General features: G+C 51.0%; 1 protein-coding gene across 1 annotated transcript; it reads right to left on the reverse strand.

The window, feature by feature from the left end:
- Positions 1-254: 254 nt before the first annotated feature.
- On the reverse strand, positions 255-27,876 carry COPA (COPI coat complex subunit alpha). Its single transcript, XM_058821509.1, has 33 exons — positions 27,789-27,876; positions 26,397-26,510; positions 25,772-25,845; positions 24,805-24,885; positions 24,025-24,101; positions 23,415-23,524; positions 21,941-22,050; positions 21,182-21,281; positions 20,332-20,467; positions 20,152-20,234; positions 18,726-18,876; positions 17,549-17,615; positions 16,684-16,759; positions 14,920-15,002; positions 13,602-13,741; positions 13,071-13,156; positions 12,089-12,227; positions 11,145-11,307; positions 9,600-9,746; positions 8,408-8,597; positions 7,474-7,569; positions 6,808-6,896; positions 5,876-5,999; positions 5,353-5,442; positions 5,125-5,234; positions 4,952-5,029; positions 4,741-4,809; positions 4,371-4,507; positions 3,669-3,855; positions 2,876-2,986; positions 2,322-2,483; positions 1,554-1,748; positions 255-742 (listed from the first exon to the last, which is right to left on the reverse strand). The coding sequence occupies exons 1-33, from the start codon at positions 27,826-27,828 to the stop codon at positions 683-685; spliced, it is 3,675 nt and encodes a 1,224-aa protein (XP_058677492.1). The 5' UTR covers positions 27,829-27,876; the 3' UTR covers positions 255-682.
- Between the last annotated feature and the right edge of the window lie 55 nt (positions 27,877-27,931).

Below are 27,931 nucleotides of genomic sequence, written 5' to 3' on the forward strand. Positions count from 1 at the left end.
CACCCAAATTTGGGAATCCCGGAGCCTTTTCCGTGCCCTGGGGCCAAAACTACACCTGGAAAAGCAGGACAGGCCCTCAGGGTTAATTGGGGCGTTAATTACACCCCACTAATTAACACACCCAGCTCTGGAGTGCCGATCCCATCCTCTGGAACATTCCCAGCTCTCCAAGCAGAGGTGGGAAAAGGGATTAAATTCCCTTTTTAAATTAAATGGGGTTTTTTTGGCGTGTCGTGAGCTGCAAGCCAGGAAAATCCAGGTGATTAACGAACTTTATTAACAATGGGAGCTCATTAAGTTGCCATGGCGACAACAGGAGGAGTCAACAAACACGGGGCCACTTCCAGAGGGAGCGGGATTTCCCTGGATTTGGGATTTACAGAGCAAATTCCAGGTTTTTGAGCAGTTTTTTAGGATTTTAAGGGGAGCAGAGGTGGTTGTGTCACAATCAGGATTTGGGAAAAACCCCCCTTGCCCCTCTGGAAAAAAATTTGGGATAAAAGCACAGGAAAACCGCTCTGGGAACAAGGAAAAAAAAATTCCTGCTAAATGCGGGGAAAAAATCCCAATCTGGCATTGCAGAATGGGGAAAAACGAGGAAGGGAGGATGGCAATGGCCAGGGGGAGTGAGTGGGGGAAAGCCAGGATGGGGGAGTGGGAATTTCCTGATCCAGGAGAATTCCTAGCGGAACTGGAGCGGGCTGATGCGCAGCCCCAGCACGTCCTTCCCGATCTCCGTCACCTGCAGGGACAAAGAGAGGATTTAGGGGTGAAAATTTGGGATTAAGGGGTGAAAATTTGGGATTTAGGGGTGAACTATAAGGATTTAGGGGTTGGGTTTGTGGCTGTCACTCCTGGGCCAGTGCTGGGAGCACTGGGAAGGGTTTGGGAGCGTCCTGAGATCCCTTGGGGGAATTTGGGTGGGAATTTGAGGGATTTGTGTAGAAATTTGAGATATTTAAGATATTTCCACAGATATTTAAGATATTTCCATGGATGAATAAGTTTCCCCCTCAGCCTCCTCCAGACCAACCAGGCCCAACACCCACAGGCCTTCCTTGTGGAAAAAACACTTCAGAGCCCAAATTCCCTCTCAGAGGAGAGATTTTTGGGAATATTTAAGCTATTTCCACAAATATTTGAGATATTTCCACAGATATTGTAGATATTTCCATGGATTAATAAGTTTCCCCCTCAGCCTCCTCCAGACCAACCAGGCCCAACTCCCACAGGCCTCCCTTGTGGGAAAAAGGCTCCATAGCCTAAATCCCCTCTCAGAGGAGAGATTTTTGGGAATATTTAAGCTATTTCCACAAATATTTGAGATATTTCCACAGATATTGTAGATATTTCCATGGATTAATAAGTTTCCCCCTCAGCTTCCTCCAGACCAACCAGGCCCAACTCCCACAGGCCTCCCTTGTGGGAGAGAACCCAAACCCCCTCCCGAACCACAAAATGTCGCCCCTGAGCGCAATGCTGACCCCTCAAACCACCTCCAAACCCCAACCTTTCCCAGCCCACAGCTCAGCAGGATGTCCCTGTCCCCTCACCGTGGTGACGCGGCAGATCTGTCCCCGGAACTCGGGGCTGTAGCAGGCCCCGCTGAGGGGACACTTCTCCACGGCCTTGCCGCGGTATATGGGGCGGTAGGAGGCGGCGCAGATGTCGAAGGGGTTGTGCTGGTCGTAGTTGAGCTGGTGGCTGTCGATGGGGTTCTTCTCGCACGCTGCCAGGATCTTCCGCGTCTGGGAACGGCGGCGCCGTGAGCACGAGGACAGGGACACCCCAAAATGGGTCACAGCAGGGGTTTGGGGACAGGGACACCACAAAATGGGTCACAGTGGGAGTTTGGACACAGGGATACCCCAAAAATGGTTTCACAGGAAGGGTTACACACCTGAGGGCCTCAGCTCGGGTTTGGGAACAAGGGCTCCCCACAAATGGTGTCACAGTGGGGGTTTGGGGACAAGGATGCCCCAAAAATGGTATCACAGGAAAGGTTCCACACCTCAGGGCCTCAGCTCGGGTTTGGGGACAGGGATACCCCAAAAAAGGTGTCACAACCCCAAAAATGGCATTTCCCAACTTGAGGGCCTCATCTGAGGGCTTCACCTTGAGTTTGGGGACAGGGCCATTTGGGGTTCCACCTGCTGGGTTTGGGGACAGGGCCATTGGGGACAGGGCCATTTGGGGTCTCACCTGATGGGTTTGGGGACAAGGCCTTTGGGGACACGGCCATTAGGGACAGGGCCATTTGGGGTCTCACCCACTGGGTTTGGGGACAAGGCCATTGGGGACAATGGTCTTTAGGGTCTCACCTGCTGGGCCACCTCGGGCTTGGGGCCGAGTTCGAGCAGGCGCCGGGCGAAGGTGGCGGCGCTTTTGAAGTTCTTGAGCTTGAAGAAGAGGTTGAGGGCGGTGCGGAGCACCAGGATCATGTGCACGGGCTGCAGGTTGGAGTGCGTGAAGTAGGCGGCCATCTGCCAGGGAAAGCAAGGGTTAAAATCCTTGGGAATAATGGGACTCATGACAAGGAATCCCTCTTTTTCCTCTTGTGTTTGTGCTGAAGGCAGAATTCCAAATTTCCAGTGAGGTTTTTACCACCTCAGGAATCTCATATTTCCTCCTCAGGAATTCTGTGTTTTTCCCCTCAGAAATTCCCATATTTTCCCCTCATTAATTCTGTGTTTTCCCCTCAGTAATTCCCTCATTTCCTCTCTCAGGAATTCCGGTTTTTTCCCCTCAGTAATTCCCACATTTTCCCCTCATGATTTCTGTGTTTTCCCCTCAGTAATTCCCACATTTTCCCCCTCAGGAATTCCCACATTTCCCCGTCAGGAGTTCCTTGTTTTTCCCCTCAGGCCTCCCTCACCTCACAAATTCTCTTCTGCTGCTCCAGCGTATCCTTGGGCAGTTTCTTCCTCTCGATCTCCATGGACAACCCCACAATGTATTCCCGGCAAATGGCAACCAGCTGCTGCGCCTTTGGGACAAAAGTGGGGATCAAACCCTTCCCTGGGGACACCCTGGGATGAGGATGGGAAACCCCACATTTCTCCCCTCAGCAATCCCATATTTCTCCCCTCAGGAATCCCATGTTTCTCCCTCAGGAACTCCACAATTTCCCCCTCAGGAATTCCCACATTTCCTTCCTCAGAAATCCCACATTTCCTCCCTCAGGAATTCCATGTTTTTCAGGGCAGGATTCCCACATATCCCCTCAGAAATTTCCACTTTTTCACCTCAGAAGCTCCTACATTTTGCCCTCATAAATTTCAAGTTTTCACCCTCAGAAATCCCACACTTACCCCCTCAGGAATTCCCACATTTCCCCCCCTCAGAAATTCCCGTATTTCCCCCCTCACGAATTCCATGTTTGCCCCTCACGAATCCCACGTTTACCCCTCATGAATCCCACATTTCCCCCTCACGAATCCCCACATTTTCCCCATCGTGAATCCCACATTTCCCCCCTCAGAAATTCTGTGGTTTCCATGGCAGAATCCCCACATTTCCCCCTCAGAAATTCTATATTTTCCAAGGCGGGAATTCCCACATTTCCCTCTCATGAATTCCATGTTTTTCACGGCAGAATCCCCACATTTCCCTCTCAGCAATCCCACATTTTTCCCTCACAAATCCCAGCGGGATGCAGCCCCCCCGACCTCGGCGATCTCCTGCTTGTTGTCCACCACCAGCAGGGGCACGCTGAGCAGGATCAGCCGGAATTTCTCCACGGCCTCCTCGAACTTGCCGGCCGTGGTGAGCTGGTAGCAGAGCTGCAGCCGCTGGATCAGGTCGTTCAGCTTCAGCCCCACGGCCGGCAGCGCGTTCTTCAGCCCGGCCTCCTTCCTGGAACCCCAAAAAATTCCGGATTTGGGGATGAGGGCCGTGAGGGGTGTGTGGGCCCGGTGAGGGTGGGATGGAATTCCTGGAGTGACCCAGGAATTCTTGGGAATTTCCTCCGAGGATGGGGATGCACCATCCCTCCCTGAGTCCTTTCCAATGGTTCACGATGCTTTTCCATGGAAAAAATCCCCCCAAATATCCATGGCAAATGGAGTTTTCCAATGCTTTTCCATGGAAAAATTCCCCACAAATATCCAACCTAAACCTGTCCTGGTGCTTTTCCATGGAAAAATTCCCACATTGGAATGGGAATTTTCCAATGCTTTTCCATGGAAAAATGGAATCCCATGGAAAATGGAATTTTGGGAAAAAGGTTCCCAATGCTTTTCCATGGAAAAAGCCCAAGGAATTCCTGGAATTCTGAGCGTCCACCTCGGACCGTCTGAGCTAATTCCCAGCCCCAAAAATCCGGGATTTCTGCCCTGGAAAACCCCCTGGAATGCGTGAAAGGCGCTCACCAGTTTCGGTGCGGGAATCCGTACATGGCGGGGAGGCTGGGAAGCGCCTGGAATGTCGTCCTGCCCCGGGAGAAGGTCTGCAGGAAGAGCTGCTTGTAGGGCCCGAAGTTGGTCACCCCCACCTGGTCGTGGAGCAGCTGAGAGGGAAAAATAAAATAAAAATAAAAATAAAAATAAAAATAAAAATAAAAATAAAAAATCATGGATTGGGTCGGGAAAACATGGATTAGGCAACACCAAGGCCTCACTCGGGGTGGTATCCACAGGAAAACGGGAATGGAATGTTCCCAGATGGATGCAAAGTGAGGATTTGGGAAGCAAGGGGGGAAAGGGGGCATTTTTCCATAAAAAAATTCCATGGAAAACTCACCCTCATGGCTGTCTCGAAGGATCCCGCCAGGATGTGATCCACGGGGAGCTGGGAATTGTTGCACCACACCTGGGAAAGAGGGAAGGGAATCCAGGTGGGATTGGGTTGGGCACAGTTCCCACAATGGGCTGAAAAATCCCCCCAAAAAACCCAAAAAAGAAAAGGGAAAAGGAGGGAATTCCTGGTTTTCCAAGGAAATCCAGGATTTTACCTGGGCTGGGCTGGTGCCTTTGGTGGGAGGCACAAAGAATCCGTCCTCCGCCGTTCCTGCAGGGCCGGCGGGGACATCCTGAGGGAAAAATCCCAGAATTCCAGCTGAAATCTGAGCTGGATGATCCCGAATTCCCAAGGAATCTGCGTTGGGACACCCCGGGATTCTCCTACCAGCTCGGGGGGAAGATCCAAATCTTCCTCCACCTCCCATCCTCCTCCTTCCTCCTGCCCTTTTCCTGCTCCTTCCTCTCCGAATCCTTCCCCGGCGTCCACAAATCCGTCTGCAGAGAGCAGGGAATGTCAGAGAGATCCCATGGGCAGGGGGAATGGAAAATCCCAGGGTTTTCCCAAGGAAAATTCCAGGGTTTTCCCAAGGAAAATTCCGGGGTTTTTTCCCACCTTCATCCAGCTGCAGCTCGGCGTCCTCGCCCCAGCCCTCGGTGCCCACGGTGTCGATGTCGATGTCGGCAGCCAGGGCTCCTCCTTTCCCTAAAAAAAAACAGGGAAAGACCCTTGGGAAAGGATTCCATGAGGGGAAAGCCCCAACCTGACGTTGTGCTGTGGCAGCTCGGGGAGGGATTTTGGGGAATTTTGGGATTTATGAGGGTGAGGGAGAGCTCCAGGACTGTGGGGTTCATGCCCAGCTGGACAGCCACTCTGAATTGCAGGAGTTCCAATCCTAGAACTGATCCCATTCCCAGGGGTCAATCGCATTCCTGATCCCATTCCCAGGGGTCCAATCCCATTCCCAGGGGTCAATCCCAGCCCCGATCCCATTCCTGATCCCTCCCACCCCTCTGGCCTCACACACCACCCCCTTCCCCAGTTTTCCAGCCCCTTTTTCCCCAAATTCCCAGAACACCCCAAACCCCAGGAATGCCAGGAACACCACGAACGCCTCGGGAATTGCGGGAATGCCGACCTTTCCCGGCGATGGAGCCCTCGAAGAAGCCCTTGGACACGGTCAGCAGGGGCCAGTTGGTGTCCAGGGGCAGCACCGGGGCCGGTGGCTGCAGCAGCCGCGCCTCGGGATCCACGGCCGGGATCTGGGACGCGCCGGGAAAATGTCGGGAAAATTCCGGGAGGGAGCTGCCTTGCCATCTACAGCTCCTCCCCAAATTCCTGGAGCTTTCCAGGAGCCCCATCCCCTCTGGATCCCAGTGTTCCCTTCCCAAAGTCCAGCAGTTTTCCAGGAACCATCCATCCCCTCCTTCCCGAATTCCAGGAGTTTTCCAGGAGTTCTCTCCACTGGAACCCACTGTTCCCAAATTCCAGTTTTCCAGGATTTCCTCCATCCCCTCCTTCCTGAATTCCAGGAGTTTTCCAGGAGTTCTCCCCACTGGAACCCACTCTTCCCTTCCCCGAAGTCCTGGAGTTTTCCAGGATTTCCTCCATCCCCACCATCCCCTCCTTCCTAAATTCCTGGAGTTTTCCTCATTGGATTCCACTGTTGCCTTTCCAAATTCCTGGAGTTTTCCAGGAGCCCTCCTCATCCACTCCTTCCTGAATTCCAAGTGTTTTCCAAGAGTTCTCCTCACTGGATCCCACTGTTCCCTTCCCACATTCCTGGAGTTTTCCAGGGGTCCCTCATCCACTCCTTCCCAAATTCCTGGAGCTTTCCAGGAGTCCATCCCCTCTGGATCTCACTATTCCCTTCCCAAATTCCTGGAGCTTTCCAGAACCCCCCATCTCCTCTGGATCTCACTGTTCTCTCCCCAGGTTCCTGGAGTTTTCCAGGACCCCTCCCCATCCCCTCCTTCCTGAATTCCAGGAGTTTCCCAGGATCTCTCCCATGCCCATCCCCTCCCTCCCAGATTCCCAGAGTTTTTCCCGGAGTTTTCCCGTAGTTCCCACCGTCTCCTTCTCGGGATCAAAGGATTCCCGCAGGCTCTCGGCCTCCTCGTCCAGCCCGTGCGTGGCGGCCGTCAGGAACGCCAGGGACTCTGGAAAAACAACGGGAATGGCCACAGGAATAACGGGAATGGCCACGGGAGTAATGGGGTATACTGGAAATAGCCACGGGAATAATGGGAATGGCCACGGGAGCAATGGGAAATACTGGGAATGGCCACTGGAATAATGGGAAACAGTGGGAATGGCCGTTGGAATAATGGGAATGGCCAGAGGAGTAATGGGAAATACTGGCAATAGCCACTGGAAAAATGGGAATAACCACGAGAATAAAGGGAAATATTGGGAACAGCCTTTGGAATAATGGGAATAGCCATCGGAATCCTGGGAATAGCCATGGGAATAACAGGAGTGATGGGAATAGCCACTAGAATAATGGCAATAGTGGTAATAGCCACTGGAATAATGGGAATAACCACTGGAATAATGCAAGTGTGTGGGGATCCAAGAGCCTTTCCTGAGCTTCCAGGGCAGAATTCCCTTTGGGAACGACTCCCTGTGCCCGGAATTCCTGTCAGGAAAGACTCCCCCTGCCCGGAATTCCCGAATTTTCATCGGGAAGGACTCCCTGTGCCCAGAATTCCCGGGATTCCCTCGGGAATGGCTCACTCTGGCCGCAGTTCCGCAGGATCCGCACCCTCTCGGCCACGTCCCCCAGGTACAGCGCGTTCTGGTAGTGCCCGCTCATGTCCTTCCGGATCTCGGCTGGAAAAACCGGGAAAGACAGGAATCAGCACTGCGAAAAACGGGAATCAGCTGCCTTTCCTAGCCCCGGGAAAACCGGGAATCAGCACCGGGAAAACCAGGAATCAGCTGCCCTTCCCAGTCACAGGAAAACTGGGAATCAGCACCGGGAAAACCAGGAATCAGCTGCCCTTCCCAGTCACAGGAAAACCGGGAATCAGCACCGGGAAAACCGGGAATCAGCCGCCCTTCCCAGTCACAGGAAAACCGGGAATCAGCACCGGGAAAACCGGGAATCAGCTGCCGTGCCTGGCCCAGGAAAACCGGGAATCAGTCACTGTTCCCAGTCCAAATAAAACCAGGAATGAGCTTCTCTTCGAGGTCTGGAAAACCGGGAATCAGATGCCTTTCCTGGCCCCATGAAAACTGGGAATCAGCTGCCTTTCCCAGGACCAGGAAAACCGGGAATCAGCCACCATTCCCAGCCCAATAAAACTGGGAATCAGCCCCAGGAAAACCGGGAATCAGCTGCCATTCCCAACCAAATAAAACAGGGAATCAGCCGCCATTCCCAGCCCCAGGAAAACCGGGAATCAGCTACTGCTCTTGATCTCAATAAAACCAGGAATCAGCCCATTCCTGGTCCCAGGAAAACCAGGAATCAGCCGCCATTCCCAGCCACAGGAAAACTGGGAATCAGCCACTGTTCCCAGCCCAGGAGAACCAGGAATCAGCTGTCGTTCATGGCCCCAGAAAAACCAGGAATCAGCACAAACAACACCAGGAATCAGCCGCCCTTCCCAACCCGATAAAACTGGGAATCAGGCAGGATTCCAGGCGGGAATGCTGGTATTCTCACCGATCTTCATCATCTTGCGGAGCTTCTCCAGGTTGCCGGTGATGAGGTAGAGGAAGGAGAGGCGGTCGAAGTTCTTGGTGCGCTGGTAGCACATCTCCACCACCTGGTGGTTCCCCTGCAGCAGTGCCACCTCCCCGAGCTTCTCCCAGCAGCTTTTGTCATCCAGGGCCTTGGCTGCTTCCAGGGCGATCTGTGACAGGGAATTTAGGGATTAATGGGATTGGGAATGGGGAATGGGAAATGGGGAATAGGATGGGGAATGGGGTTAGGAATGGGGAATGGGAGCAAGGATGGCAGCAGAGCCACCTTCCCCGGCAGCCTATGTCATCCAGGGCCTTGGCTGCCTACAGGGCAATCTGTTCCCAGGGAAAGTCCCAAAAACAACCCAAAATACCCAAAACCAAACTTCCCAGAATGCCCCAAAACATTTCAGAATGACCAAAAACATCCCAAGACATCCCAGAGTATCCCAAAACATCCCCAAAACGTCCCGGAATCTCCCGAGGCAGCCCTGTGCCTGTGTCACCTCACCAGGGCCAGGCTGAGGCACGTTTTTCCCAAAACTTTCCTAAAATGCCCCAGGAATGTCCCCAAAGCTGACATCATCTCAATGCTGCCGCACTCTAGGACCAGGCTGAAGCATGTTTTTCCCAAAACATCCCAAAAACATCCCCAAAAAGCCCCCAGAGCTGGCGTCACCTCAATGTTGCCACGCTCCAGGGCCAGGCTGAAGCATGTTTTTCCCAAAACATCCCAAAACATCCTCAAACACCCCAAAAAGCCCCAAAAGCTCTCCGGGGACGATCACCTCGATGTTGCCGCACTCGAGGGCCAGGCTGAAGCGCGTTTTCTCACAACATCCCAAACCGCAACCCCCGGAATGTCCCAAAATGCCTCAAAATGTCCCCAAACACCCCAAAAAGCCCCAAGAGCTCCCCGGCGACGATCACCTCGATGTTGCCGCACTCTAGGACCAGACTGAAGCGTGTTTTTCCCAAAACATCCCAAAAACATCCCCAAAACACCCCAAAAAGCCCCCAGAGCTGGCGTCACCTCGATGTTGCCGCACTCGAGGGCCAGGCTGAAGCGCGTTTTCCCACAACATCCCAAACCGCCCCGGAATGTCCCAAAATGCCTCGAAATGTCCCCAAAACACCCCAAAAAGCCCCAAAAGCTCTCCAGGGACGATCACCTCGATGTTGCCGCACTCGAGGGCCAGGCTGAAGCGCGTTTTCTCGTCCTTGACGAAGTGCAGTGCCACCTCGGGGTAGCCCTTGCGCTGCAGGTACGCGATGATGGACTGCCCCACCAGCTTGGCGTTCCGCACCATGTGCAGCACCTGCGGGGCCACACCGAGCCTTGGGAAGGGCTCCTCCCAAAATTCCTTTGGGAAAAGCTCTTCCCAAAAACCCCTTGGGAAAGGTTTTTCCTATGCTCAGGAAAGGCTCTTCCCAAAGTCCTTTGGGAAAAGCTCCTCCCAAAACCTTCAGGAAAGGATCTTCCCAAAATAGGGAAAGGATGTTCCCAAAATCACTCAGGAAAGGATCTTCCACCCGCAGAAAAGGATCTTCCCAAAATCCCTGGGAAAAACTCTTCCCAAAATCCCTGGGAAAAACTCTTCCCAAAACCCTCGGGAAAGGTTTTTCCTATTCTCAGGAAAGGCTCTTCCCAAAATCCTTTGGGAAAAGCTCTTCCCAAAACCTTCAGGAAAGGATTTTCCATCCCTTGGGAAAGGCTCTTCCCAAAATCCCTCAGGAAAGGATATTCCATCCCTGGGAAAGGCTCTTCCCAAAACCATAGGGAAAGCCTCTTCCCAAAAATCCTTTGGGAAAGGCTCTTCCCAAAATCCCTGGGAAAAGCTCTTCCCAAAAATCCCTGGAGAAAAGCTCTTCCCAAAAATCCTGGGAAAGGATTTTCCATCCCCAGGAAAGCCTCTTCCCAAAAACCCTCAGGAAAGGCTTTTCCTATCCTTGGGAAAGGCTTTGCCAGCCCCTACTCCCAAATCCAAAATCCTCAGGAAATCCTCCACTTTTCCCCCACTCCCAATTCTGTTTCTTCCCACTTTTTCCCCATTCCCAGGTTCATTCCCGACCTCGTCGTATTTCCTGTTGATGAGGGCGAGTTTGAAGCGGAACTCAGTGGGGTCGATGGTGAGCACGCGGGGCGCTCCACCATTCCCAATCCCGTTTTCCCCCACTTTTCCCCCATTCCCAACCCCACTTTTCCCTCATTCCCAATCCCATTTTCCCCACTCCCGGGTTCATTCCCGACCTCGTCGTATTTCCTGTGGACGAGGGCGAGCTTGAAGCGGAACTCGGTGGGGTCGATGGTGAGCACGCGGGGCTCTCCACCATTCCCAATCCCATTTTCCCCCACTTTTCCCCCATTCCCAACCCCACTTTTCCCTCATTCCCAATCCCATTTTCCCCACTCCCAGGTTCATTCCCGACCTCGTCGTATTTCCTGTTGATGAGGGCCAGTTTGAAGCGGAACTCGGTGGGGTCGATGGTGAGCACGCGGGGCTCTCCACCATTCCCAATCCCATTTTCCAGCACTTTTCCCTCATTCCCAATCCCATTTTCCCCACTCCCGGGTTCATTCCCGACCTCGTCGTATTTCCTGTTGATGAGGGCGAGTTTGAAGCGGAACTCGTTTCCCCGCCGTTCCCAATCCCACCTTCCCCCGTTTCTCCCCCATTCCCAACCCCAGATTTCCCTGTACTCCCGGATTCCCCGACCTCGTCGTATTTCCTGTTGATGAGGGCCAGTTTGAAGCGGAACTCGGTGGGGTCGATGGTGAGCACGCGGGGCCGGCACTCGCGGTCCAGGCAGTAAACGTTGTTGCCCTTGACGCGCGTGACGTAGATGGGCAGGTCCAGCGTGCGGATGATGCCGTGGTCCCTGTGCCAACGGGGAGAGGGGACGTTGCCAGGGAGAATTCCCGGAGAGAATTCCCGGCCACCCCAGGGAGCTCCAGGGGGCCGTTCCCAGCGAGAATTCCCGATGACAATTCTCAGCCACGCCACGGAATTCCAGCGAGAATTCCCAGTGGGATTTCCCAGCCATCCCGGAGAATTTCAGGGGCACGTTCCCGGTGAGAATTCCCAGCCATCCCTGGGAACTCCTGGCCACCCCAACGAATTCCAGATCATCCCAGGGAACTCCCAACGATCCCGGTGAGAATTCCTGACCATCCTAGTGAGAATTCCTGACCATCCCAGGGAATTCCAGGCCATCCCAGGGAACTCCCAGCCATCCCAGGGAATTCCAGGCCATCCCAGGAAGAATTCCTGATCATCCCAGGGAGCTCTCGACGTCCCAGTGACAATTCCCAGCCATCCCGGTGAGAACTCCAGGCCACCCCAACAAATTCCAGACCATCCCAGGGAACTCCCAACGATCCCAGTGAGAATTCCTGACCATCCCAGTGAGCTCCAGACCATCCCAGGGAATTCCAGACCATCCCAGGAAGAATTCCTGATCATCCCAGGGAACTCCCAACGATCCCGGCGAGAACTCCTGGCCATCCCAGGGAGCTCTCAACATCCCAGTGAGAACTCTCAACCGTCCCAGGGAATTCCTGCCCATCCTGGTGACAATTCCTGCCCATTCCGGTGACAATTCCCGCCCATCCCAGCGACAATTCCCCGTGACAATTCCCAGTCCCTGGAACGCCACCGACCCCGAGGTGACGGCGTATTTGATGTGGTTGCTGGTGGTGTAGATGAAGACGCCGCTCTCGTCCCAGGCGCCGCTCTTGACGCGGATGTTCTCGTGGATCTGGCACAGCGACTCCAGCTTCCGGTTACAGATCAGGATGGCTGGGAACGGCAGGGAACAACGGGAATTGCAGGGAATGACAGGGATTAACGGGAATTGATGGGAATGATAGGGAATGACAGGGAACTGATGGGAATTGCAGGGAATGCCGGAGAACGTTGGGAACCCAGGAATTACGAGAATGATGGGAATAGCGGGAATAATGGGAACGACGGGAACGAGGGAATTACAGAAACATTGGGAACCTGGGAATTACAGGAATGACAGGAACGAGGGAATTATGGGAACAGCAAGAATCAGGGAATTACAGGAATGATGGGAATGAGGGAATCACGGGAACGTTGGGAACCTGGGAATTACAGGAATGTTGGGAGTGAGGGAATTACAGGAATGACAGGAATGAGGGAATTACGGGAAAAGCAAGAATCAGGGAATTACAGGAATGATGGGAGTAATGGGAACGATGGGAATGGCAGGAAGCCGGGAATTACAGGAGTGACGGAAATAACAGGAATGAGGGAATTACGGGAACAACGGGAATAGTGGGAACGATGGGAATGAGAATTCCAGGATTTGGAATGAGAACAGGGATTGGGATGGGAATAATGGGAATGAGAATGGGAATGAGAACAGAGATAAGGATGGGGACAGGAATGGGGATGGAGAACAGGGATGAGGATGGGAATGGGAATAATGGGGATTGTGGGAATTATGGGAATGGGAATGAGAACGGAGATCAGGATGGGAATTGGGATGGATTGTGGGGATTGCAGGAATTATGGGAATGGGAATTACAGGAATGGGAATGGGGATGGGAATGGCAACAGGGATGGGAATGGCAACAGAGATGGGGATGGGGATGTGAATTTTCCCCCGGAGCTCACCGTGCTTGGCCAGCAGCGCCACGTGGGACATGTCGGCCGACCAGATCACGTACTTCACCTTGGAGATCTTCACCGAGGCCAAAGTCCTGGAAAAACCCCGGATCCGGGATCAGGAATGGCCCAAAATCCACACCCAGGATACCAAAAACCAAAGTGGATCCCAAAAAAGCCCAGCGGATCACAAATAACCCCAGCAGATCCCTTCTGCAGCCTTTCCTAGCCTTCCACGGGAAGAAGCAAGATTTGGGGTGGGAACAGCTGGATTTGGGGTGAAAAAAAAAAAAAGGGATTTAGAGGGGAAAAAAAAACAGGATTTAGGGAGGGGAAAAAAAGGGATTTAGGGGAAAAATAAAAGGGATTTAGGATGGAAAAAATTGGGATTTAGGGGTAAAAAAACCCAGGACTTAAGGTGAAAAAACCCCAGTGTTTCAGATAAAAAACCAAGATTTGGTGCACTAAAAGCAGAATTTAGGTGCGGAATTCCCAGAAAATTCCTGGAAAATTCCCGGAACGTTCCCGGACAGTTCCCACCTTTTCTGCTGGACGTCGAAGAGCGTGATGGAGTCGGAGTCCCTCAGGAGCAGGTTCCCCGTGCCCGCGTAGAAAATCTCGTCGCAGTTGGGAACCGGAACCTTCTTGGTGATCTCGTTCTTCAGGTTCTTGATCAGGATCTGCCCCCGGGATGAGAATTCCCAGATTTTTGGGGGAACTTCCCAGATTTTAGGGCGAATTCCCGGATTTTGGGGTGAATTCCCAGATTAGGGAATGCAGGAGGGGTTTGTGCCGCTAGGGCTGAAGCAGAGTTGGGTTTTTCCAGGATTTCCCCCCTTTTTTGAGGGAGCACGAAGAGGTGGGTTGGGAATCGGGGTTTTCCCGGAATTCCAGGATTTTGGAGGTTGGAAAAGCATCAAACCCAACCTAAATCCCAGGAATCCTTCCAGGGATAGGGATCCAGCCCTCCCTGAGCCCCTTCTGGTGCTTCCCAACCCTTTTCCCATGGGAAAACCATCCCAAATTTCCAGCCCTGGCACAGCTCAAGGCCGTTCCCTCTTGTCCTGCCCCATTCCCTGGGATCAGATCCCAAATCCCCCTGGGATCCCCCTTTTCTCTGGGATCAGATCCCAAATCCCCCCTGGATCCCCATTTTCTATGGGATCACCCTCTCAACTCCCTCAGGATTCTCCATTCCCTTTTCCAGCTTCTCCAGCCCCATTCCCACTTTTCCCAACCCTTTTTATGCGGGATCAGGTTCCTCTGGATCCAATCCCTGTTATCCCAATCTCCTGCTTTTCCAACCCTTTTTATTTAGGATCAGGTTCCTCTGAATCCAATCCCTGGTATCCCAATTTCCCAGCCCTTTTCCTATTGGGATCAGGCCCCCTGGATCCAATCCCTGTTACCCCAATGCCCATTATCCCAATCCCAGCCCTTTTTTTGGGTTCAGGCCCTTCTGGATCTGATCTCCCATTATCCCAACCTCCTGCTTTTCCCACCCTTTTTTATTTGGGATCAGGTCCCTCTGGATCTGATCTCCCGTTATCCCAATCTCCTGCTTTTCCAACCCTTTTTATTTGGGATCAGGTCCCTCTGGATCCAATCCCTGTTATCCCAATTTCCCAGCCCTTTTCCCATTGGGATCAGGGCCCCCTGGATCCAATCTCTGTAATTCCAATCCCAGTTTTATTTGGGATCAAGCCCCCCTGGATCTGATCTCCCATTATCCCAATCTCACGCTTTTCCAACCCTTTTTATTTGGGATCAGGTCCCCCTGGATCCCATCCCATTATCCTGATTTCCTGGTTTTTCCTGTTTTTTCCCGTTTTTTCCCGGTTTTCCCCCGGGCTCTCACCGAGTGCATCCTGTCCAGGACGGCGAATCGGTTCCGCGCCACCCACACGGCCGTGAGCCCCGAGGAGCGCTTCCCCTCCGGAGCTGCCATCCCAAAAAAAACCGAGGTCAAACAGGGGATCCGGCCGGGATTAACCCGGGATCAACACGGGATAAACCGGGATTAACCCGGGAATCCAGCCAGGGTAAACCCGGGATCAACGCTGGGAATTCGATCGGGATTAACACGGGATAAACCTGGGATAAACCCAAAATAAACCCAAGATCCAACCCAGGATTAACCCAAAATAAACCCGGGATCCAACCCAGGATTAACCCAAAATAAACCCAGGATCCAACCCAGGATCAACCCAAAATAAACCTGGGATCAAAGCTGGTATTAACCCAAAATAAACCCAGGATCCAACCCAGGACTAACCCAAAATAAACCCGGGATCAAAGCTGATATTAACTCAAAATAAACCCAAGATCCAACCCAGGACAAACCCAAAATAAACCCGGGATCCAACCCAGGATTAACCCAAAATAAACCCGGGATCAAACCCAGGATTAACCCAAAATAAACCCGGGATCAAAGCTGGTATTAACTCAAAATAAACCCGGGATCCAACCCAGGACTAACCCAAAATAAACCCAGGATCAACACCAGGAATCCGGCCGGGATAAACCCGGGATCAAACCAGGATCAACCCCGGATAAACCCAGGATTAACCCCGGGAATCCGGCCCGGAACAACCCGGGATCAACCCCAGGAATTCAGCTGGGACCAACCCTGAAAATCCCCAGAATGTGGAACTCGAGGGTTTTTCCCCCAAAAATGGAGAATTTGAGGGATTTTCCCAAAACTACAGGATATGAGAAATTAAAAAAAATAAAGTGGAATTTGAGGCATTTTCCACCTCAAAAATGTGGAATTTGAGGGATTTTTTTTCCCAAAAAAAAAACAAAAAGTGGAATTTGAGAGATTTTTTCCCCCCCAAAAAAATGTGGAATTTGAGGGATTTTTTCCCAAAACCTCAGGGATTTAAAGGATTTTCCCCAAAACCTCAGGGATTTGAGGGTTTTGCCCCCAAACCCTCCCCAAGGCCGGGTCCTTTTCTCTTCTCTGGCTGCAGAATTTTCCCTTTTCCCTCTTTTTTTTGGGCCCCAGCTGCTCCTCCATCAATTCCAGGGATTTGATTGATCTTCCCAATATCCCAGCTGGAAAAACTCCCCAAAAAAAATCGATTTTTTTTTTTATTTTTGCCTCCAAATCCACCCCAGCAGGGAAATATTCCATAAATCCCTGGAAGAGGCCCCAAATCCATCATGGAGCAGCTGGGATTTAAAACCAGCACAAAAAAATCCAATAATTTGGGAGTTTTCATCCCATTAAATCAAGGCTTGGAATCGTAAATTCCCCCCCTAAAATAAAATTCGGAACTTGCCAGGAACGGAAAAACAAAATAATTCCTGGGATTGTCACTTTTAAAGGGATTTTTTTTTTGTGGGTGAAACGTCCCAAAAATCCATCAAGTTTGGACAGAGCCAGGAAATCTCCAGCTGGGAGGAAAAATTTGGGAAGGGAAAGGAGAATTCCTGATAAAATATGGATGGGGGAGATGGAAAAGTTTGAATTTTTCAAAGGGAAAGGGGGAAAGGTGCCAAAAAAACGGGGAGAAAAAGAAAATTCGGGGTGAAAAAAAGGGGATTTTTGGGGAGAAAAAGGGGATAAGAATGGGGAATGGGAATTTTTGGGATTTTTGGGATTTCAGGGCGCACCCACCGTCGGGATTTTGGGAATCTGCGTCCTTGGGAATGGTGTACAGGTCGTAGGTGCTGTTCTCCAGGTTGCTGGCTCGCTGCGGGGAGAAAAAATGGGGGATTTTAGGGGTTCTGCCCCAAAAAAGTAACAGATTTGAGGGATTTATTTCCCCAAAAAAAATCAGGGGTTCTGGGGACTTATTTCCCAAAAAAATCAGGGATTTAAGGGATTTTTTTCCTCCAAAAAGCATGGAATTTAAGGGATTTCCCCCCCCCCCCCAAAAACCCCATGGAATTTAAGCGATTTTATCTCCAAAAAATGTGGAATTTAAGGGAATTTTTTTCCCCAAAAAACATGGAATTTAAGGGGTTTCCCCTCCAAAAACGTGGAATTTTGGGGATTTTTTTCCCCAAAAAAAGGTGGAATTTAAGGGATTTTTCTCCCCCAAAAATCCCATGGAATTTAAGGGATTTTTCCTCAAAACTGTAGAATTTAGTTTTTTGGTTTTTTTTTTCCTTAAGAAAAGGAGGAATTTAAGGGATTTTCCCATTTAAAAAAATGCGGGATTTGAGAGGTGCTTCCTCCTCACCCCAAAAAAACTGGAATTTGAGAGATTGGGATTTTTCCTCCCAAAAAAATCAGGGATTTGAGGGATTTTCCCCCCAAAAAAATCAGGGGTTTGAGGGACATTTTCCCATCCCAAAAAAATCAGGGATTTGAGGGATTTTCCCCCCCAAAAAACCCCAGGAATTTGAGGGATTTTCTGCCCCAAAAAGTGGAATTTGAGGGATTTTCCAGAGGAACAAAGTGGGATCAGAGGGTTTTCCCCCAGAGTCGGGGATTTGGGGGGATTTTTCCCCAAAAGCTTTGGGATTTTGGGACTCACGGTGCAGAGCAGCACGGCGTTCTCAGCGGGGTTGTAGCTCATGCTGAACACCGGGAACTTGGAGCCGCTGGAGAGGGAAAAATGGGAATTTGGGGGGGATTTGGGGCAATTTGGGGTGGATTTGGGGGAATCTGGGGGGGATTTGGGGCAATTTGGGGTGGATTTGGGGGAATTTGGGGTGGATTTGGGGCAATTTGGGGTGGATTTGGGGGAATTTGGGAATTCTGGGGGTGTTTGGGGATTCTGGGGGTGTTTGGGATGGATTTTGGGGTGGATTTTGGGATGAACTTTGTAGATTTTCAGGACAGGTTTTGGGGTGAATTTCAGGGATTTTGGTGGGGGGGATTTTGGATGGATTTCAGGCATTTTACGACAGGTTTTGGCATGGATTTTGGGGTGGATTTCAGGGATTTTGGGGTGGATTTCAGGGGGATTGTGGGGTGGATTTCGAGGAATTTGGGGTGGATTTGAGGATGGATTTTGGCGTGGATTTCAGGCATTTGGGGATGGATTTTAGGGTGGAGTTTGGGGTGGATTTTGGGCTAGATTTTGGGGGGAATTTCAGGGATTTGGAGATGGATTTTGGGGATTTTGGGGGGCATTTTAAGATGGACTTTAGGATGGATTTTGGGGATTCTGGGATGGATTTTGGGATGGATTTTGGGGTGGATTTCAGGCATTTTTGGGGGGGGGATTTCAGGGATTTTTGGGGGGATTTCAAGAGAGGTTTTGGGGTGGATTTTAGGGATTTTGGGGTGGATTTCAGGATGGATTTCAGGGGTTTTCAAGACAGGTTTTGGGATGGATTTTAGGGTGGATTTTGGGGATTTGGGGATGGACTTTAGGAAGGATTTCAGGTATTTGGGGACAGATTTTAGGGTGGATTTTGGAGTGGATTTCAGGTATTTTGGGATAGACTTTGGGATGGATTCCAGGCATTTTAGGATCGGTTTTGGGGTGGATTTTGGGATAGATTTTAGGGCAGAGTTTGGGATGAATTTTGGGGGTAGACTTCGGTGATTTCTGGGGGTGGATTTTGGGATGAATTTCAGGGATTCTGGGGTGGATTTTGGGGCGAATTTCAGGGGCGTCAGGACGCGTTTCAGGGTGGATTTCGGGGTGGATTTCGGGGATTTTTGGGATGAATTTTGGGGTAGGTTTCAGGGACTTCGGGCACCTGCGCAGCTGCATGACGGCCACGTCGCGGGAGCTGCCGAAGTCGAGCTGCCGCAGGAACCGATCCTTGACGTAGAACAGAGAATTGCCGTGCACGGCCAGCGCCGGCCGCTCGCGCTCCAGCTTGAACACCAGCATGCCCCCGTCGTGTCCTGAGGAAAAACACGGAGTTATACCGGGAATTACACCGGGAATTACACCGGGAATTCCAGGGAAAAACACCCAGAACGACAACAGCAATTACGCTGAGAATTCCAGGGAAAAACGCCTGGAATTACAGACAGAACGCTAGGGAACAACACCCAGAATAACAGCAGGAATTACACCGGGAATTACAGCCAGAATTCCAAGGAAAAACACCCAGAATAACAGCGGGAATTACACTGGGAATTACAGCCAGAATTCCAGGGAAAAACACCAGGAATTCCAAGGAAAAACACCCAGAACAACAGCGGGAATTACACCAGGAATTCTAGGGAAAAACACCCAGAATAACAGCGGGAATTACACTGGGAATTACAGCCAGAATTCCAGGGAAAAACACCAGGAATTCCAAGGAAAAACATCCAGAATAACAATGGGAATTACACTGGGAATTCCAGGGAAAAACACCCAGAATAACAGCAGGAATTACACTGGGAATTCCAGGGAAAAACACCCAGAATAACAGCGAGAATTACACTGGGAATTCCAAGGAAAAACACCCAGAATAACAGCGGGAATTCCACCAGGGAATTCCAGGGAAAAACACCCAGAACAACAGCGGGAATTACACCGGGAATTCCAGAGAAAAACACCCAGAATAACAGCGGGAATTACACTGGGAATTCCAGGAAAAAACACCTGGAATGACAACGAGAATTTGGGATATGAATGGGGGAGAGAAAGGGGAATTGAACACCAGCGTGCCCCAGTTGTTCCGTGGGGGAAAAACATCGGGATTACACCGGGAATTCCAGGGAAAAACACCCGGAATAGCGGCGGGAATTACACTGAGAATTCCAGGGTAAAACATCCAGAACGCCAGGAAAAATACCTGGAATGACAGCAAAAATTACAGCAGGAATTCCAGGAAAAATCATCAGGAATTATACCTGGAATTTGGGGTTCCTGAAGAAATCCTGAGGGCATGTCAGAGTATCCCAGGCAGAATTCGGAGATTCCCAGCCAGAATTTTGGGGACTCCCAGACGGAATTCGAGGACTAGCAGCTGGAACTTTGGGGTTCCCAAGGGTACTTTGGGAATTCCCAGCCGGAATTTAAGCGTCCCCAACTGGAATTTTGGGGACTCCCAGACGGAACTTTGGGGTTCCCACACGGAATCTGGGGATTCCCAGATGTAACTTTTGGGTTCCTAAGGGTATTTTGGGATCCCCACCCGGAATCTGGGCGTTCCCACCCGGAATTTTGGGAATCCCGGGGCTCACCGGCAGCGAACAGGTTGAGGTTGGGATGCGCCGCGAGCACCCAGAACCGGTCGTGGTCGCGCCGGAACGTTTGGACTCCGGTCCTAAAGGAAGGGAGGGGGAGAAAACCCTGGAATTCCGGCAAACCCTGGAATTCCGACATTCCCAAGGGTCCCTCCTGCCCCTCGGGGCGGCACCGACCGCTTGGACATGTCCCAGACCCGGATGCTCTTGTCCTCGGAGTTGCTGAGGATCAGCTCCTGGCGCGGGTGGAAAACGGCGCAGGAAACGTTGTTGTAGTGGCCCCGGCACGTGTCCACCTCCCACGCCTTGGATTCTGGGGGAAAATCCGGGGAAAACGGGAAAAAAATCACGGAGAAATGGGAAAAATCCCAGGGGAAATGGGAAAAATCCCAGGGGAAATGGGAAAAATCCCAGGGGAAATGGGAAAAACAGCAGAAGAATGGGGAAAAAACAGCGGGGAAAGGGAGAAACCAGCCCTTGCACGCAGTCACCTCCCAAAGCTTGGGCTCTGGAAAAATCCAGGGTAAAATTTGGGGAAAAACCCAGGGAAAAAATCCCAGAGAAACAGAAAAAAAATGGAAAAATGGGAGAAACAGCAGGGGAATGGGGAGAGACCCCAAGGAATTGGGGACAAATGATGGGGAAATGGGAAAAAAACCACCCCAGAAAGGGAGAAACCAGCCCAGCACGTGTCCACCTCCCAGGCCTTGGATTCTGGAAAAATCCAAGGAAAAATCCAGGAATGAAGAGGAAAAATCCCAAAGAAATATGAAAAAATTAATGGAATGGGGAGAAACAGCAGGGAAGTGGAAGGAATGGGGAAAAACCCAGGAAAAAGGGGAGGACTGGGGGGAGAAAAAACCTCAGAAAATGGGAGCAATGAGGAGGAAAAACCTCCCCAAAATTGGGGAGAAAAAGCAGGAAAATGCCAGGAATGGGAGGGGATTCCTACTTTTCCCTGTCCCCACCACAATCCTGAGCCCTTTTCCCGTTTTTTCCTATTTTTTCCCCATTTTTTCCCCCTCACCGTTCATCCTCCAGATCTTGACCTGGCGGTCGTCGGCCCCGGACACGATGAGGGGCATGGACGGGTGGAAGGCGGCCCAGTTCACACCCCGGTCGTGGCCCTGGAAAAGTGGGAATCAGGGAAAGATCCAGGGGAAAATCCAGGGGAAAAATCCAGGGGGAAAATGAGAAGAACGGCGGAAAAAGCAGGAAAACCCTTCTGGAATCTTCCCCACCCAGGACAGGGTTTGAAGCATGGAGGGATTTTCACGGATCCCCTTTGGATTTCCCACACATTTCCCATGGATTTCCCAACGGATTTCCCACAGATTTCTGCAATGGATTTCCCAAAGGATTTTCTACAGAATTCCCATGGGGTTTCCAATGGATTTCCCACAGAATTCCCATGAATTTCCCAGAGATTTCCAGTGAGTTTGCGACAGATTTCTAATGCGTTCCTCACAGATCTCCCATGGATCCCCCATGGATTCCCCACGTATTTCCAATGGGTTTCCAATGGACGCCCCACGGATTTCCCACCATTTTCAATGGGTTTTCCACAAGTTTCCCAGAGATTTCCCCACGGATTTCCCAGAGATTCCCAATGGATCCCCCATGGGTCTTCCTGCCATTTCCCACAGAATCCCAATGGATTTCCCAGAGGATTCCCACAGGTGCCCCGTGGATCTCGCAGGCATCACCCACGGATTTCCTGCCATTTCCCACAGAATTCCAATGGATCTCCCACAGATTTCCCAAGGATTTTGGGAACACCGGGCACCTCGAGCACGTGTTTGACCACGGCGTCGGTGGTGCCGAACAGATCCACGCCGGTGATGCCGCGCACGTCCGACTCCACGGCCCCGGGGGACAGGTTCTTCTTACGGAGCCCTGCGCGGGGAAAACATGGAAAAATCAGGGATAAATCCAGGGAAAAATCCAGGGGAAAATCCAGGGAGAAATCCCCGGAAAAATCCTGGAAAAATCCCGGGAAAATCCAGGGAAAAATCCAGGGAAAAATCCAGGGAAAATCATGGAAAAATCACTGAAAAATCCTGGGAAAAATCCCAGAAAAATCCTGGGAAAAATCCCAGGAAAAATCTGGGATAAATCCAGGGAAAATCCAGGGCAAAATCCAGGAAAAGTCCCAGAAAAATCCAGGGAAAGATCCCGGAAAAATCCCGGAAAAAATCCCGGAAAAAATCCAGGAAAAATCCTGGGAAAAATCCTGGAAAAAATCCAGGGAAAAATCCAGGAAAAACCCTGGGAAAAATCCCAGATAAATCCCAGGAATATCCCTGGAAACCTCACAGTCTGGTCCATCCTGCACCCGTGTCCGTGTCTATTCCCATTCCCAGTTTTTCCCATTTTTCCATAGACTTTTCCCAGTTATCTCACCAGAAATGTCCCACGCTCATTCCCATTCCCTTTTTCCCATGGGTTTTCCCAGTTTTTCTCGGATTTTCCCAGTTATCTCACTGGAGATGTCCCACACCCTGACGGTCTGGTCCATCCCACTCCCATTCCCATTTTTCCACGGATCTTTCCTGTTTTTCTCACCCGAGATGTCCCACACCCTCACGGTCTGGTCCATCCCATTCCCATTCCCAGTTTTTCCATGGATCTTTCCCGTGTTTCTCACCCGAGATGTCCCACACCCTCACGGTCTGGTCCATCCCATTCCCATTCCCAGTTTTTCCCATTTTTCCACGGATCTTTCCCATTTTTCCGTGTTTCTCACCCGAGATGTCCCACACCCTGACGGTCTGGTCCATCCCATTCCCATTCCCAGTTTTTCCATGGATCTTTCCCGTGTTTCTCACCCGAGATGTCCCACACCCTCACGGTCTGGTCCATCCCATTCCCATTCCCAGTTTTTCCATGGATCTTTCCCGTGTTTCTCACCCGAGATGTCCCACACCCTCACGGTCTGGTCCATCCCATTCCCATTCCCAGTTTTTCCATGGATCTTTCCCGTGTTTCTCACCCAAGATGTCCCACACCCTGACGGTCTGGTCCATCCCATTCCCAGTTTTTCCATGGATCTTTCCCGTTTTTCTCACCCGAGATGTCCCACACCCTCACGGTCTGGTCCATCCCATTCCCAGTTTTTCCCATTTTTCCACGGATCTTTCCCATTTTTCCGTGTTTCTCACCCGAGATGTCCCACACCCTCACGGTCTGGTCCATCCCATTCCCATTCCCAGTTTTTCCCATTTTTCCACGGATCTTTCCCATTTTTCCGTGTTTCTCACCCGAGATGTCCCACACCCTGACGGTCTGGTCCAGGCTGGCCGACACCACCAGGTCCTCGCTGGGGTGGAACTGAGCGCACATCACGTAGTGGTTGTGCCCCGTCAGCACGCTGCCACGGGGAAAACACGGGACACAGCTCCACGGAAATCCCAGGAAAAACGGACACAATTCCAAGGAAACCCCAGAATATCCCAGAATCCCAGCGAAGGATTTACCCCAGGATCCCAGGGAAGGGTTTATTTCAGAACCCCAGGGTCCCAAGCAACGCCAGGAAACCGCAGAATCCCAGAGGATTTATCCCAGAATCTCACGAATCCCAAAATCCCAGGAATCCCCAGAACGCCACGCAAGGGTTTACCCCAGAATCCCAGGAAAAACTGATCCCAGAAAATCCCAGAATTCCAGGAAATCCCAGAATCCAAGGAATCCCCAGGGAAACCCAGGGAAGGATTTATCCCAGAATCCCAGGAAAAACTGATCCCAGAAAATCCCAGGGAAGGATTTATCCCACAATCCCAGGGAAGGGCTGATCCCAGGAAATCCCAGGAAATCCCAAAATCCCAGGAAATCCCAAAATCCCAGGAACCCCAGGGTTAATGGAGTTCTGACCAGACGCAGGTGCGGCTCTGCCAGTTCCACACGCGGATGGTTTGGTCGTCGGAGGCGCTCAGGATCCACGGATATTCCTGGGAAAACGGGGAAAAATAACTAAAAATAAAAACTGGGACTGGGGGCCTGGAGGGGTGGGATCCCGGGAAGCGATCCCGGGAATCGATTCCCATTAAAAAATCCCTGCTGGAGGTTCCCAGGAAAAGAACAGAATTGCCAGGAAAGGGATTCCCGGTGGAAGAGATTCCCAGTGGTGGAAAACGAGAATTCCAGGACAAAATTCCACGAGAATATTCCCAGCGGAAGCTCCCAGAAATCCTGGATTCCCAGGATAACCCTGGAATTCCCAGAACCCCAGAATTCCCAGAAAAGCCCCTGGCAAAAATCCTCAGAAATTTTCCCAGGAAAACCTCCGAACTCCTGGGATAACCCCCAGAATTCCCAGGAGAGCAGATTTCCACTGGAGACTGCCAGAAATCCTGAGATAATCCAGAATTCCCAGAACTCTAAAATTCCCAGAAATTCCCCAGAAATCCCCAAAATTCCTGAGATAACCCCCAGAATCCTCAGGATAATCCTGGATTCCCAGAACCCCCCCAGAAAACCCCAGAAAAATCCCCAGAAATTCGCAGAAACCTCTCTGAAATTCCCAGAAAAATCCCAGAAATTCCCAGAAACCTCTCTGGAATTCCCAGGAAACCCTCGGAATTCCCAGAAACCCCTCGGAATTGCCAGAAACCCCTCGGAATTGCCAGGAATCCCCACCAACCCCCTGCTCACGTGGTGGAAGAAGGTGGTGCGGATGTAGTCCAGGTGGCCCAGCAGGGTGAAGAGGCAGCGCCGCAGTTTGTAATTCCACACCTGCAACCCCAGAGGGAAATCCCAGGGAAAACTCACGGAATTCCAAACTAGGAGAGCCCCAGATCCGCTCCAGGGGAGGGGCAGCACGGAATTCCCGCTTTTTTCCCCCCCAGGATTTTTCCCGTTTATTCCCGGATTTTCCCATTTAAATCCGATTTTCAGTCCCAGGTTTCTCACTGATGCCACTCAGTCCCAATTCCCAGACTTTATTCCCAAAAAATTCTGAGCTGGGGAGGAGCCCAGGGACCATCCCAGGCTCTGGGTTTTGGGTTAAAAATGGGGAAAATATAAGAAAAAAAAAACGGTGGAGACATGGGGGGGAATATCGGAAAGAAAATGGGAAGGAAAATGAGGGGAACACGGGCAAAAATGGGAAAAAGATGGAGAGAAAAATGGGAAGAAAATGAGAGGGAAAAGGGGGGGGGGGGAAAGGGGGGAAATGAGGAAAAATATGAGAAAAAAAAATGGGAAAAAATACGGGAAAAAAACATGGGGAAAAAAACATGGAGAAAAAAACATGGAGAAAAAAACATGGGGGAAATACGGAAAATAAGGGGAAAAATAAGGGGAAAATAAGGGAAAAGTAAGGGGAAAAATAAGGGAAAAATAAGGGGAAAAATCGAAAGAAAAATGGGAAGAAAATAAAGGAGAAAAATGGGGGAAAATGGGGTGAAAAATGAGAGAAAATGGGGAAGAAAATGTGGGGAGAAAATGGGGAAAAATATGGGGGAAAATGGGGAAGAAAATGAGGAAGAAAATGAGGAAGAAAATGGGGGAAAAATAGGAAAAATGGGGGCGGGAAAAATCGGGAAAAAATAAGGAGAAAAAACCAGGGGAAAAACGGGGGGGATAATGGGGGAAAAAAAGGGAAATTGGGAAAGCTGGCCTTGATTTTGTAGTCATCGCCCCCGGACACGAAGAGCGGCTGCTGCTTGTGGAAATCGATGCCTCGCACCGGCCCTGGAGCAGGAAAAACACCAAAATTCCTCTGGAATTCTTTGCCTGGTTTTTGGGAATTTCCCCTCAAGTTTCTAGGAATTATCCCCAAATATTTAAGAATTCTTCCTAAGTTCTTGAGATTTTTTTTCCCCAATTTTTTGGGACCTTTTCCCACTCTGGAGCCAAACCCAGAAGCACCACGAGTTCAAGGGGATCCCGAAACCCCCAGAATTCCCAGATTTCTCCCACTTTTCCCTGGACTTTTCCCAGAAATTTTCCATTTTTCCCGGACTTTTCCTATGTTCTCCCTGGATTTTTTCCCCTCACTGGATTTCTCCCCGTTTTCACCCCGTTTTTACCATCGTGCTCACCAAACTTTCCAACGAGGGTGCACACGGGACCCACCCCACCACAGGCTCGGGTGCACCCCACAACCCCCCAGGTTTCCTGAATTTTTCTCATTTTTTCCCTTCTTTTCCCCCGTTTTTTCCCATTTTTTCCCCGTTTTTTCCCATTTTTTCCCCGTTTTTTCCCGTTTTTCACCGTTTTTGCCCGTTCTCGCCCCATTTTACCGTCGTGCTCGTCGAACTTGTCGATGAGGGTGCACATGCGATAGTCCCAGAGCTGGATGACGCCGTTGTGGAGGCTGCTCAGCACCCAGGGGCGCTTGGGGTGGAACGACAGCCCTGGGAAAAATGTGGGAAAAACTGGGAATAAAGCTGGGAACGGGTGGGAAAAAAAATGGGGAAAAACCTTGGGAAAACCTCGGGGAAAAAAAACGGGAAAAGAGTGGGGGAAGCCCTGGGAAAAATTGGGAAATAAACCTGGGAAATAAACCTGGGAAAAGGTGGGAAATAAACCTGGGAGAAACTGAGAAAAATCCAGGAAATAAACCTGGGAAAGGATGGGGAAAAGGTGGGAAAAAAAAAAACTGGGAAAACCCTGGGAAAAGGTGGGAAATAAACCTGGGGAAAAAAAACTGAGAAAACCTGGAAAAGAGATGGGAAATAAGCCTGGGAAAAGGATGGGAAAACCCTGGGAAAGGATGGGGAAAAATCTGGAAAAACCATGGGGAAAAAGTGGGAAATAAACCTGGGAAAACCTTGGGAGAAACCCAGGAAAAGTGTGGGGAAAAAAATCCTGGGAAAAACCTGGAAAAGAGCCTGGAAAAAACCCGGGAAATAACCATGGGAAAGGATGGGGAAAAGGTGGGAAATAAACCTGGGAAAAACCTGGGAAAACCTTGGGGAAAACCCAGGAAAACAGTGGGAAAAGGATGGGAAATAAACCTGGGGAAAAAAACGGGAAAGGGGTGAAGAAAATCCTGGGAAAAGGTGGGAAATAAACCTGGGAAAAGGTGGGAAATAAACCTGGGAAATAAACCTTGGAAATAAACCTGGGAAAAAGAGGAAAATAAACCTGGGGAAAGGACGGGAAATAAACGTGGGAAAACTCTGGGAAATAAACCTGGGAAATGAAATAAACCTGGGAAATAAACCCAGAAAATAAAGCTGGGAAAGGGGTGGGGAAACCTTGGGGAAAACCCGGGAAAAGAGTGGGAAATAAACCCGGGGAAGGGGTGGGAAATAAACCTGGGAAATGAAATAAACCTGGGAAACAAACCTCGGAAAACCCTGGGCAAAGGGTGGGAAATAAGCCTGGGGAAAAGCGGGAAATAAACCTGGGGAAAAGCGGGAAATAAGCCTGGGGAAAAGCGGGAAATAAACCTGGGGAAAAGCGGGAAATAAACCTGGGGAAATCTGAGCTCAGACCCCAAAATTGCCCCCGGATCCCCCCTGGTTCCCCCGTCCCCTCCATTCCCCTGCAGCCGCTCCGGGCCCTCCCTCCATAACGGACCCGCACCTTGCCCCCACAGTTCCGCCTCCCCATGCCCGCACCCCGCTCCGTCTCTGTTTTACCCCTGCTTATCCCTGTTTTATCCCGCTTTTATCCCGCTTTTTCACCTTTCACCCGCGCGGATTTGGTCTCGAATTTGGTCAACATGGTCCCAGCCCGGCCCGGCCGCAGCCCGGAACCTCCACGTCGGCACCGCGGGACCGCCCCGGAAGCGGCACCGCTGCTTCCTGCTCCTTCCGTCACTTCCGCC

The sequence above is a fragment of the Ammospiza caudacuta genome, chromosome 30 (assembly GCF_027887145.1).
Source record: "Ammospiza caudacuta isolate bAmmCau1 chromosome 30, bAmmCau1.pri, whole genome shotgun sequence".
NCBI classification, from domain to species: domain Eukaryota; kingdom Metazoa; phylum Chordata; class Aves; order Passeriformes; family Passerellidae; genus Ammospiza; species Ammospiza caudacuta.